General features: G+C 33.6%; 1 protein-coding gene across 2 annotated transcripts in view; it reads right to left on the reverse strand.

The window, feature by feature from the left end:
- Positions 1 to 3143: 3143 nt before the first annotated feature.
- LOC119837105 (RNA-binding protein fusilli) overlaps positions 3144 to 14691 on the reverse strand; it is an 85119-nt gene continuing 73571 nt past the window's right edge. The window contains exons 9-16 of one of the 2 annotated variants that reach the window (XM_038362607.1): positions 14306 to 14443; positions 13842 to 14057; positions 12628 to 12795; positions 12130 to 12210; positions 11678 to 11794; positions 10857 to 10941; positions 5073 to 5200; positions 3144 to 4750 (exon numbers count right to left, since the gene is read on the reverse strand). In XM_038362607.1, coding sequence (XP_038218535.1) covers positions 4658 to 4750; positions 5073 to 5200; positions 10857 to 10941; positions 11678 to 11794; positions 12130 to 12210; positions 12628 to 12795; positions 13842 to 14057; positions 14306 to 14443 — 1026 coding nt within the window. In that variant the 3' untranslated portion in view covers positions 3144 to 4657. Of the gene's footprint in view, positions 4751 to 5072; positions 5201 to 7396; positions 10942 to 11677; positions 11795 to 12129; positions 12211 to 12627; positions 12796 to 13841; positions 14058 to 14305; positions 14444 to 14691 lie in introns of those variants that run through there. The other variant, XM_038362606.1, reaches the window with a different exon arrangement.

The raw sequence follows: 14691 nt of genomic DNA on the forward strand, positions 1-14691 counted from the left end.
TTAAAAAATAATTTAGAAATCATAAATGAGCTGATTTCGATCGGGACAACCATTTTATTTCAAATAATATTTAATCTGCGCTCGCACTGCCCTCTATCTCAAAAACGATTCAAAATGAAAAAAAATGTTTGAAACAAAAGTTGTAGAGAATTTAATTTTCTACAAAAATGATAATAAATACAATTGGCATAAAAGCCACTGGAAACGAGATATTGGCAAAAAACGTGCAAAAAGTCGGTTTTTTTGACTTTTGACCCCAAATTTTTGAACTTGCGGCCGGAGAATCATTGGTGAATTTTGAGACTACTTTTGTCATACCAACATACAAGTATATACGAATTTACAGCTAGGTATGCTACGTTTCCGAAATACAGGCCTAAATCGACCTAAAACTACTGGACTAGGATGCCTTCCTGAATTTGTGTAGAAACGTGTTCAACTCCCATTTTTGCGCGACAAGATAAGCGTGTTAATTATTTCATATATTTATCTAGTTTCCTCCTACAATCAACAATTGCTCAATGCGTTGCCTAGCAACGGTGTTTGTAAAGCCCTAGCCTATTTTAGTAAAATATTTTGTCAAGTTTTCCATAGATAGTGCTTAGAAGATGAGCATTGAAAGAAACCAGTCCTCGACTATTATAGTCGATTAAATTTGAAATTGCTCTCGTGTATAGTGTAATATACGTTTAGTATATTATAAAATAAAATTGAAGTACATAATATGCTTTATTTGTTCTTTACGCGTAGATTAAAATATTTTTTATTTTATATATCAAAACAAAGATTTTTTGCTTAATAATCTAAATCAGATACTGAAGTGTAAGTTTGTCGATAGATGTGATTGAATTTCAATATACGGCCGTAATTATGTAGTAGATTGTTGTTGATAGAATTGTATATAAAAATGTTTGGTTTATCGAAAGAGTGTAACAAGAGCCTACTCTTCTTAACGACAGGGCCTCGTATTTTTTATTTTTTTATTGGACTAAAAGGTAACGTTATCGGTAAGAGAGCTGTGATCAGACTAGGTGGTTGTGAATTAGTGTGGGTTTATAAATGTTTTATTGCTTTTCCTAGGTATCTAGTGTAGGCGAATCCGAATTTTTGCTTTAATGACGAACAACTATTCCATTTTTATTTTGTATTTTTATAATTTGTAGTAATTGCGTTGTCTTATGGTACATCGTTGTAATATCTACTGTTTAATTTAAATCAATCGAAATGGGTATTCTTATATTGAATTTAATTTGATCTTTACATGAAAAAAAACTTAAAAATACTAGAAGTATTTTGTACCGATGTTGAACGAACGCCCAAACGCCAACTCTTTGAAAAGTGTATCATATGAATTGTTAGTATAATGTATTGTAAGATTTCCATGCATTGTGTCATAACTAAGTGTGGTGACGTAAATAAAGCAGATTGACGTATTTCTTTTCTTTCATTTTATACTCCCCCTTGTTGCGGGTTTTTCACGCTCGTGTAAAGCGTTTGTGTTGTTTGTCTATTTAGATATGTAGTTGTTTAATAGATATATGAGATCGTGATGTTTTGGTGCATTGTTCTTAGACTATTTGCATCACGATTTATGAGTGTGTAGTTCGCATAATCTTCTAAACTACATGCAAAAAGGATAAGTAGTATGAAACAATCAATTTTCGTTGATAAATCACTATTTTTTTACAATAAAATGTCAGTTTGAATTGTGTAGGTATATTGCAAATTTTGGTCAATATCGAATAATTAAACTCATCAATAATATGACCATCGGCCGTCAGCCCCTATACATAGAATAGTTATGTTTGTGTCATTTTTAACCAGCCTCTGACATATTGGTAAAATTATGAAACAATGTATGAAAGATTGTTGGTCCCGAGACCCTGGTTTTGTAATGAAAATACATTTGGTTAAAATGTAACTAAACTGCATAATTTTAAGATATGTATTATGGGGGACGTCTGGTCATTAAAGTAAAAAGAAATAATGTTTAATAAATTTATTTATTGGAACAATTCACTACTTTGTATGATATGAAACCAAATTGTTTTGGTATTAACGTCGAAACATTTATATTAAACATTGCACATTCTAATTTGTCTAAACTACACTTATATTTATTCTAGTAACAGACCTATATATCATATAAATCAACATTAAAATATATTATGTTCAAGGTAACAAATATTTGCTATTTTCGAAATAAAATTATCACTGGATATGCTAACAGTAGAAAAGTAACAAAATTTTATATTCAATCTTAGCTTAAATTATGATCCTAAACTTTTTGGGTTTTTTTTTTATGTTTATATTTATTGAAACGTCATGGATGATGATCACTTACTTTCATAAATTCAATAACAAATATAAATCTGGTTACATTTTATAATTTTTACAATAATTCTAACTTAGGTTATTAAATCTTAGGTCTAGAATTTTATAAAAATAACACTGACCACTGACACAGGCTATGTTAGTTAGACATGTATATTACTATATTTGCTTATTAGAAAAAAAATTGTTTATTTTGAACTTATATCACATTAGTGAATATAAAATATTATCCAAATACATTAAATATGTATTTCCGTATTTATAACAAAATGTATATATATAGCTTTTACGACATTTTAAAGAATGAATATCATATATATATTTATCTATTAAAAATATATTTAGATGTCTGTATAATTTTTTGCTTACTTAAAGTTTATAATAATTACTTTACTTAAAATTAAAAAATATTTAATTGTGACAACTAAAATAAATAAAAATATTTTACAACGTTTGGAAGACATGGTGATTGCGTTGTTTCTCTCTTATATATAGATCTAAAACTAATTATTATGTCAATACATGTTATTCACTAATTATCATCTAAAGCACAAATAGTACGGTAGCTTCTGGATCGAGCTAACACTAGATTTAAACAATGTCTAGTTTTAGCTAAAATTAAAACATCTAGAATTTTAGAATTCTAGGTGATGCGAAGATACCGTCCTATTTGAAACTGATCTAGTTATATCTATGCTACTGTTCCTGTAACAGCTATAGGGCGTCCTATTTTTTGAGATATATATTACACTAGACTTATTATACTAATTCCAAACAAGATCTCGAACAAACCATTGAGATAAGTTCGTCCACTTGGTAATTATAGTCCTGATAATCCATTATACATTTGGCGGACACATCTTTGTAATTTTAATTGTGTTTAGCCGAAAGAACATTACGGGACGTGTGAAACCGGCTCTTGGTCTGAGTAAGGCAAAATTTTCCCCTACTGCATTATACTGTCTCTTTCTGATGCTTACCATTCGTTAGTAGAGGAAAAGAGAGGTTGATAGTAACTGTACTGATAATCTGAACTATCAAAAGCAATTTCTCTCACTCAACAATAAAGCAGCGTTAGAAAGAGATACAATATTGCCAACCTAGTAATACAGGTCCAAATCTGTCTATACATGTATAAAACAGCTTCCGTTACTGTGTATATGACTATATGTCAATTTTATATAAGAACTTGACTATAGCTAGATTCAAATTAATCGCCTACATGAACTAAATAACTTATTGAGCAAATCACAAACGTTTATTTCAAGTTTCATAAATTTTTTTTTTTTACTATATTTGAACGAATTTGTATAAATTTATACTTAAATTATAACAAAGAAGTAATTTCTTATCTAAACTACATACACTAATTGAGCTTTGTCTCAAAATCGGGTTAAGACAATATAATATTTTTGGTATTACTAAGTAAAAGAGCACCGTAAGATCACTACAGATAGTCGTTGTCGGTTAGCGAAGCATTTCAGAAGGAACATTTAAATTTATTAAAGCACTCGTTCAATTAAAATAAATCTTTAAAGTATAAACTGAAAACAATAAGAAATAACTACAGATATCTGTCACACTCACACGGTATTGCTGTTTCTTTCCCGCCGCGTGGTGTGACATACGTGGAAAAGAAAATTCGTTTCGGGGATTAGGTTATAAAATATGAAGATGAGGCTACTTCTGAACTTTCAGAAATTAGTTTGATGAAAATAACATAATTGTAAAGTATAGTTCATTTAAAAATCTAACGCAATGGAAATTTAAATGAATATTAAACTTTTGTGAATTTCGATTAAAAAATAATTTTTAAATCGACGAATAAAATAGCTTATGACTCTTAATAAAATATCTAAAATATCAACAGAAGTATATAATTAAAAACATGATTTTTGAGATAAGAATTATTCAAATAAAGATTTCGATTTATCAGAAAAATTGAATACCTCATATATAACGTCAGATTATACGCTTTATTTCATTTATTATACAAAAAAACATATTTAACGATTAAATTAAAATTGTACACAAATAAAAGATTCTTTCCGAGGTATTTAAGTTTTCTGTAATATTCGGAATAAAGTTATAATATCTATCAAACATATCAACATAATATATCGTAATATCACTTCGTTTGAGCCATATATATTAATATATTAATGTTGCTCTCATATTAAATGAATTGGCAAGTGAATCAAATTTGTACATTTCATAAAAATATATCTAAAATTTCAACATTTTATTTAAAAGAATGAGGTGTTATATAAAAAATGGCGTCCTATTTATAAAAGCATGTTAATTATAAACTAATTGATGATGATTAGTTGACCATGAAAATAGGCCATTCGGGGCAAGCAGCGGGAGGAGGGATTGGCAATGGCGACCCGCCTCCTACCGGCACTACTTCGGGAATCTACAAAGAATTAAATGTATATTCAAAATACTATTTAAGTTATTTTTTTATACACAATTACTGATAACATTTCAATATGCTAATTATAAGGGATGAGCGTTTATTACGTTAATACAAAAAATAAACGTCTCATTTATAACAAAGATCAATGAAATTAACCGATGTCAAAACTGGAAACGTTTTTTTTATGTTTAATATTAAATGCATATATATTTTTAGCTAGTGACAAAAAAGAGAAAAAAAAATGTAGCTTTTCATAAAAAGAACACAGATCTTAAAACATATTTGAAAAACGTGGGAAAAACTCACATAATGCTCTTACCATAGTCTGTGGGTGGTGTGGTGGGTGGTAGTAATGTGCGGGCGACACAGGGGGGGTCGGGTACCCCCAGTACACAAGTGGAGGGGGCAACGTGGGGCCCATAGCTGGATAATAGTACGTTATGGGACCTGTATGAATAGATATCACTTAATTAGTACTTAAATAAAAAACATCGGGATTGTTTTAATTCTTTTGGGTATGTAGTTTCATTTAGATACATCGCAGATATAAAGTAGATACGTATGTTGCTTTCAATTAACAATTAAGAAATACATCATGCATAAGATTTAATGTTAGTCACAAAAATATTTTTATCCATGTGTACTTAAAATGCTGTGGAATGTATAAATATAATTATATTTTGTATTGCTTTATAAAAGTATACCCGCTTAAATGAAGCCTAATATATTTTATTTTCATTCGTATACCCATTCCTTGCCAATACGCCTTTACATATAATATAGATCCCATAAATGAATATTGTAGAAGAATACAATAAGTTAAATTGACCATAACATATTCCGCTGAAAATATTAAAGGACAAAAAGAGAAAAAAAACTGTCAAATTTGGCGCCAATTCCTCGATATTTATGTAGTGTTGCCAGTAAAATTTTCAGCGAAACACACATTGTTTTATACACATAGACGTACAAAATGTAAGGTAAGTATGTAATTAAAATGATGAACACTCACCAGGTACTGAACGCATTAACAGTCCACCAAAGCAGTGCTCAACTTACACCTCACCAATATAACTGTTACACACGACGCTGTAGCTTCCAGTCACCAAGCTACTCTGCGGACTTTACCAAACTTATGCTCTCCTGGTACTATGCACCTTTAACGACCACAACTCCTGGTATTGAATTTTAGAATTAAATTAGTATAATAATTCATTTGTATCTTTATATTTACACTTGAATAACTGTAAAAAAATTCTAGAAATTCTAAATACAAGAAGTTGTAATCGCAATAAAAATGCGATCATAGAAGGTACCCTCACATGATCCCACAAATGATACACGATACTTACGTTCCGTTACTGTGATACATTCAACCAATAGGACCTTACACCCATGATTTCACTATATAGGAAGCACAAATCGTTCCTCTACGACACACTGAAGCGTTTGAAGTTATCTCTTTTAATTAAACGTTTTATATCTGTCACCGAACCATGCAGTAGAACATAATTTATTTAGAGCTAATAGCTAGAGCTTACAATACGTAGATTATTCGGATGTAATGTTTTATTTATGCTATATCTTATCATATATAAAATTGTTCACAAAACCGGCTTAATATGGTTAGAACTGAATTTTTGTTTTGATTGAAGTTCTTATATTAATTTCACATTTATAACTTATATTTCAGCAAAGTCTGCATCTATTTAAGTATTGCCACATGTAAAAAATGTTTTTTTTATATACTGATTAAAAAGTAACGTAGTAAGCTCAGCTCGAAATGTTATTTCTATCAAGCCCAGTGTGCCAATTAACCAATATTTTAGGTTCTGTTCGTTGTTTACTTCACTTGTGCCATACTAAAGGTATGTTAGGACGCGGGGAAGGATGTATGACTGTGCTATCATGTCTACAAAAATTGTGAAGGTAACGTTGTGTAAAATACAAATAAACAGGGAATGATATACGGTAATTTATATTGCCCACAACCTTATTAAATCAGGGGTTTTTGATACTTTAAGATGTATTAATATTAGGACGATTTATAAATAGTAATTCATTATTTGGAAAATTTTGTTTAATTGAAGCCATGAAATATTGTCATTTACGTATATAGGCTCTAAACAAAAACACTCAATCGAGACAATAGTTTTAGAGCATATAAACCAAACTCCACCAGTTCCCACAATCCCACATAAACACCAACCAACCGACTAGAAACAGTACGTAAAAAATAACTTATACCGATTGAATATTCTATCTAATCCGTCAAAATGATATTTATTGACTGCGGCCTGCATTTTTAATACTTACCAGATACCAGATATTGACTATACAATAAACACCTCCTTATATCATAGCTTATAAAATATAGAAACAAGAGTTTCATTCCTTCCCTTAAAACTCCCTTAAATGCTAAGTAAAATGACGATATACATAACCTACCCAAATCCGGAAAGTTAGTAAACGAATACACGTACGAGCAGAGACAGGGCAAGCATAGAATCGATTTTATTAAGCCGACGACAAAATGTCGTCACGACTTAACATAACCGGTTCCTTGTTAGAAGCTCTCCTTCACAAGTGCTTAAACAGTAACATAATAGCACAGCCAACCAATTACCAGTGAAACTCACAATATCACGATCTAACGAAAATCGATTTATTAAGTATAAAATAAACTAAAATTAACCAACTAATATAATTATGATAAGGCTCTAACAGTATTAGAATAAACTTACGATTCCTTATGCTATTAGAAATTCAGTTTGCTTAAATGTAACATGAAGTGAAGGCTGTTAATTTTATAAGTGATCAAAGAATTATTGTATTACAAGAAAGTGGCATATTTAGTGATCTCCAGTCACTACACATTGTATAAAAAAGATGTTTCCACAAAAGGCCCATAGATAATAGATAATTCGAATAAGGAAAGCAAGAAGGAAGACATGAGACGTAAATATAAGAGAAGGTAAGCCAGATGCAGTATAAGATCTAGTCCAGTGATCCAGTACCGACATTGCTCAATGAACACAGGCCTATATCGTATTTAATTTATCAGCACTGGCTGTGTTAATGACTGGAGAGTATCCACAGTTACTTAAGTTTTCAGGTTATGTTTCGAAATATAACCCATTATTCTAGATATTATTACCATACTAGCATAGTATTTATAACTGACCAGTATTCTAGGCTTTCAGAACGTCCATAGACAAGATCGACTTGACATATAGACCAAAGAGAATTCTAATGTCAAGTCGATTTCGCCAATATATTCAAGGACACCTCAGACCACTTATGCGTTTATATTGTACCGGGAAGCCTTACAAAACATGAATGTTGCCATAAAACCATCTACAAAACTTTTAGTAGTACCTCAGCTATAGAGTACTTCAACCTCCACTAAGCGGGTAAATACATCTAAAGCTTACAAGTTGTCTCACACTTCGATGTCAAGCGGGAATAAGCTGGTCGACATTGTCAAGATATCTAAAATTACTTGTGCCATTTTGTATGTCACGTCTCCGAAAATAGTTATATATAATGATAAATGGCGAAAGTCCCAGACAACCTTAGTAAATACCATAATGCCAAGATAAGCTAATCTCGTGTACATTTCGTATTAAACATAAAATACAGATACGCAATTGTGTATCCGACCGCGAAGTGTTCAGGAAAACGGTTTATGAAAACATGTATTATACTTGGAGCCATGCACACAATCTTAAACCCTATCCTTAAGCGGATCATGCTGCCCTTGTTTCAGTCAAACTGCCAGTGACGTCACAACCCAATGAACCAGTTAATTATATATTAAGGTGTTAGTGATTTTGTTACCAACTTACCTGTAGCCTTCTGACACTTGGAGTATTAGATGAAATAATGGGTATGTTTCATGGAGATGGTTGTAAGATTTTAATGTTACTATGATTTAGTACTTGGATACGTAAATTAAGATATACGTAAATTAAGATAGTGCAGTGTACTTCTGAAAAGCTATAAATTTATGTAGATATGAATTCAGCAAGTATAATTCTGGTTTTACGAAGTAAGAAATAAGGTTTGACAAGTCCTGGAATATAAGTTGGTAACAATTCAATCACCCCTCTATAGGCGGCCATGTGTTTAGTTATATGGCAACAAACATCTTTTAGGGTTTGGTGCCATTTAACTATTGAGTTTGATGAAAATTATAATAAATCAGATAAAAGAAAAATTATGAACAGTTAGAAAGATTATTTGAAATGAAAGTTGGGTTATGACGTTTTTAGGTTTTGCAATTTCACTGATCAATGAAAGGTAACGAATTCTGCAAAGAAACTTACCGAAATCTTAACCATCCATGCTCATTTTCCATCACACAACCGTTCGGATACAAATACAAAGTTTTTAACGATTAATAAACACATATTCTGATTTATTCTAGAAAATTAAAAAATTGCAACTTTAGCAATAACTGTCAAGTTTCATGTATCGTTTTTTTAACGTTGATTTATTAGTAAATTTGCAATTTTTTATTATAATTAGAGATGACAGAACAAAGATTAGCCATAACACCATGTATATGTGACTTAAGCCCCCATACCTATGTGAATTTAAGACAATGGTAACACCAGACACAATGACGTTAACTAGATTTTTATCGTGTCCATAGATAGCCAATTTAGTATTCTTTTTTTATCTATAACCTTTATTTGTTAAGGGTGAAAGGTGGAATGAGTTTTTTGGGTTTCGGAAGGATTTGGACAGGACTAAGTTAAGGAAAAGGTACCGTTTGACGATACTATAACGCGCTCTCATAACGTTAATTCATTATCATTAGAAAATAAACCTAAAAATAATCTAAAAATCATTACCGCTAAAGTACATCAACAAAGTTGCCATAAACGTTCACAATAAAATATAAAAATGTGTAAACTAATCACAAAAAGTGCATTGTACTGAAAAACTACGTGTATATTAAGTACCTAAATATATATTTTATAAGTACCTATCTCAGACTTAGTATCAGCCTTAAAAAATCGGCAATGTTCATATTTCAAAAATGGAATGTCTAAATATAAATCACAACGTATAACGATCACGCAAAAAAAAGTAAAAAAAAAACAGATAGCTATAAACTACACTACTTAATTGTCAATGATTAACAACCTCCGATTTCCTTAAAATAAACTTCAAGAATTCAACAATAATTAAAGTCAGTAAAATTCAACAAAAAAAAAACTGATTTCAAAAACTTATCTATAAGCTGCAATAACTGCTATTAGCGTAAGTAAATTCATTTTAAACGAAGGCACTTCGCCTGCGCTGAGCTTGTCATATGTCTTACCCTGTATGCGGCGGGTGCCGGCTGTAATAAAAACAAACCTACAAACTAGCAAACCTTATGATTTCAATCCTGAATAGAACGGAAATGACAGAAGTAGCGGCCGAGTAAAGCTGCCAAAATATAGAATTCATCGCGAAAATTTTTTTGCCCTTGTACTGTATACGTTCGGTCTTTAAAAACGTTGATCCGTTAATACGCAATTATATGGTTTTGGTATATATTGAACTTTATACATCGATTGAGTTCATATAAATGACGAAGTTAAATCGCGATCCAATATGTACAAGTGAGCTACTTAAACTCCGGGATAGTACGGGTACGTCGGGAACATGGATAAACCGGCGGGGAACGGATTGGACAGCGACGCCGGCAGACCCGCGGACAGCGTAGCCCCGTAGCCGGCCGGCAGAGCCGTCGGCATGGCTGGCACATTGTACGTCGACAGCATCGGCGACGTGTTCGCGTACGAAAATATCGGATTGGACGTCGCGTAGGACAGCATCGGGAGGGACATCGGGATCTGCGGCTGCACGTACTGGCGCTTCGCGGGCGCCGGCTCCGCGGGCGTGAACGCGCGGTCGTACGTCCGCTTGGCGGGGAGGAGCGGGAGGGAGTAGGGCGCGGGCGCGGGGGAGCGCGGCGGGTAGGGGAGGTAAAGCGGCGGGCGGAGGGAGGCGAGGAGGAGGTTCTCGTGCTGGCGCGCGAGCAGGCTCTGGTGCGCGATGTGGTGCGCGAGCAGGCGGGGCGCGGGCGCGGGGGGGAGCAACGTACCGGGCGAGAGCACCTTGGGCGACGTGGCGGGGGTGACGCCGCCGGTCAGCACTAGGTTCATGTCGTCGCCGGAGCACTGGAACACCTGTGGCGTCATCCGGTCAAGGGTCAGTTGGTACGGTCTGCTTTTGTAGATACAATGGATGGGGAGATTGCATGGGATTTTTATATCTTTTGGATAGCTCGGAAAGAAATATTATATTATGTTGTTATAACTTATTGGGAACTGTTTAATTAGAATAGTTGTGATCTTTTCAAGCTTCCTGAATAACTAAGATATAAACGTTTATAGTTCTGAGTAGTAACGCATAAAAAAGACTTTATAATAAATAGATTATCACCACTATATCCTTCTTAACTTTTTAAATGCAATCAGGCTCGTAAAATATATTTGTTTTACATAAACTAAAGCAAAAAGCTACTTCCTTCCCTACATTAATCTTTATATCCAATATCATCATCATCAGCCCATATTTGTTCCCACTGCTGGGACACAGGCCTCCTATGAGGGTTCAGGCCATAATCCACCACGCTGGCCAAGTGCGGGTTGGCAGATGTCGCATGTCTTCGAACTTTTGATTCTTGGACATGCCGGTTTCCTCACGATGTTTTCCTTCACCGTTTTAAGCAGTGGTGATGTTATCCACATGTGCAGATAAATTGAAAAATCAATTTATTTCCTGCACGCTCGGCCCGGTCTCGAACCTCGGCTTGTCGATTTTGAAGTCCGAGGTTCTCACCACTGAGCCACCACTGCGTTAAATCCAATAACTACACTCCAAATAACCCAGCACTTAAAACCATTACAACAAGAGCCGTACCTCGATATACCGCTGCTTTTTGCCATAGGTCATGTAGCGGTGGTGCTTCTGTTGCGCGCAGAGGTACGCACTCGTCTCGCTGTCCATTTGTATGAAAGCTTCTCCACTTGGATGGCCCTGGTGAAACTTATTAATTTAAATATACAAGGAAACATAAAATTATTCAAACATTATTTCATCTATTTTCTTGTCTATGCAATTTTTATGACATACAGTTTAATTTAAAACTATATAACTACATAGTATAATACAAAGTCGCTCTCTCTGTTCCTATGTCCCTATGTATGCTTAAATCTTTAAAATTATGCAACGGATTTTGATGTGGTTCTTTTAATAGATTGAATGATTAAAGAGCAAGGTTTATTTGTATGAAAACATCATATAAATTAGATCTTTTCATTGTAGAATTTTTTTCCTTTAATGGTGGCTTCAATAATTGAAAATCACATTACCTGAGCATTGTACACCATATGTACACCTTGTACTACGATATTTTTGGCAAATTCATCTAAGAAGCTTAAGATGTGTTCCACCTGAAATGGACATAATAAATATTTAACAGTTGTTAATGTTTATATGATATTCATATGGATAATGGTAGTGAGGTTGTATTCAATTATTTCTAAAAACGAAAGAATTAACTTACTTATTATTTCTTAATAGTCTTAATTATTATACTTACTTAATTATTTCTAAAATCGTTATTGTTTACTCTGGGTTGTAAAAATATACTATATTTTTAATTTTTCCGAATGAAAACAAAAATTCTTCGATTTTTATAATTTGAATATTAATATCACTACATACATATTTTGACATGCATGCTATATCCTGATATGCCTCTCCACTACTAAGTCCTTAGCAGTAACTTACATAAAACCTTATTTAAGTATTTCACCTTTATAGCCAAAGCATTATAAAAAAAAAACACATTTTATTTCTTTTCTCACCTGAGCCTCGTACGGTAGACCCCTCAGCCGAACACAGTCCTTTGCTGTGCCCGATGTGATCACATGTTGGGGTACCAGCGCCACAGGTAGCAACCCCTCAGTGGGCTGGGTCGCGGTCGAGGGGGTGCTGGACTGGCTTGTACGGGTCTCTAGCGACCGGTTGAGGACCTGTAGGGACGGTGGTTAAAATGGGTATTTGGGAATAAAAATGTGAGTAATATTTCAAAATTGTGAGGTATGAGGCTGGGTCGCGGTGGAGTTTCTAGAGACCGATCGAGGACCTATGGGAGTCGTTGTTAAAATGAGGGTTTTCAGAAGATTATTTAATGGTTAAAGAAGTTTGTCCAATTTTTTATTTTCTAAGGTGATTATATATTATTACAAAAAAATCCGCTACAAAGAAACTTTATCGTGGTGATGTTAAGGATTATTATTCTTCTTGTCTTACTGTAACAGAAACTTTATAGCGGAACCGTATAAACCCCCTAAACTTAAAATACAAACTATACTGACAATAGAAAAATTATATGTTAAACTCAGTCTAAGTACATAGTAGCACAAAATGGATAAGGAAATAAGTATAGTAGTCGATATAACCACTGTAATCTCTTCAAAAGACATGCACATTGGCCACGTAACGACGTAATCTTACCGTTTCCCAAGGCTGGCTGCACATAAAAAGGCAATTTAATGAAACAACCACAAATAGGAATCTCATTGTTTGCGACCTTCAACATTCACTTATATAATATGTTTCAAATCTCTGCTGTATGTTTTGTTATTTTAAATTTTACGCGCGGTCTCTCCCATGTTGTTTCTTAGGTCACATGAGTGGAGTCTTTGTACCAAATTTCATCCTAAATTGGTCAGTTTTAGGCGTGAAAGCAGAGACAGACAGATAGACTTACTTTTGCATGTATAAAATTAGTACAAGTTAATACTTTTCTATCCTACTATAATAAAAACAAATGGAAGAAATAGAGATATGACTTATCCATTAACGGTTAGGCGCAGAAAACAAAAGGATGTAGATTTTTATTATTTACATGCAAACTGAATAGCTTATTAATCAATGCATTTTAAGCATGAATATTAATATATATTAAACCATATGTTGGCTATGCCACAACTATAAATGATAATAATTCTGTATTCCAAAAAAAATCGAAAATCACTTCAACAGTTGCAAAAATTGGAAATACGTTCACACGCACCTGTTGCACCTCAGCTGTAGTAGACCGGAACAGTTCTATATATCTCGCGCCAATAAGTTTCCTATGTCTAGACAGTGCTTTAGGCGCATCTTCCTCCTTAGCAAATAGCACGAAAGCGTCCCCCGTGGCGCGGCGGTCCGCGCGTCGGACGAATAGTACTCCGTCTTCCCCGTCCAGGACTTGTACTGGGTCGTCGCCGGTTGAGAAGAACTCCAGCTGGAATTGGGTGGTGGAGATGAAAATTGTATTGGCTATAATGATGATAAATAGAAGTGATGGATTGTATGGAGTCAAGAGAAGTCATTTTAAAGTAACTTTCTGATCTATGTATGTATATAATAGTTATAGCTTTAGTTAAATAGGATAGGAAAAAAATGTTCAATACTTCAGTCTTAACTGAAACATTAATTTATAAGTAGGCTGAATTAATATACATTTTTAATAAACCAATTATTTTAACTAACCACTTGTTGAGGTGTAGCGTCATAGGGCAAGCCGCGCATGCGCACTATGACGTGCGCGCCGCGGGAGAGAAACGCGGCCGCCTCACACGTCGCGCCGCCAGCGACTGAGAGGAAATCGTCGCCGCTAGCTCGGTATACCTGGAGAACATTCACGTATACCCGCATTTATTGGTAAAGTAGGTCTGTTTATAAATATTTGCTCCGAAATATGAAGAACATATAATGTATATAAAAAATACAGTCTAATTGAGAAACTCCTTCGGTTTTGGGAAGTTTGGTTAAAAAAATTGTAAGTATGGAATAGTAAGTTTGATAAATACCTAGTCTTGCCATAAATATTGTAATAAAGAAAAAAGAAAATTGTTAACTGCAAATAACATTTATTA

The sequence above is a fragment of the Zerene cesonia genome, chromosome 26, assembly GCF_012273895.1.
Source record: "Zerene cesonia ecotype Mississippi chromosome 26, Zerene_cesonia_1.1, whole genome shotgun sequence".
Classification (NCBI taxonomy): Eukaryota; Metazoa; Arthropoda; class Insecta; order Lepidoptera; family Pieridae; genus Zerene; species Zerene cesonia.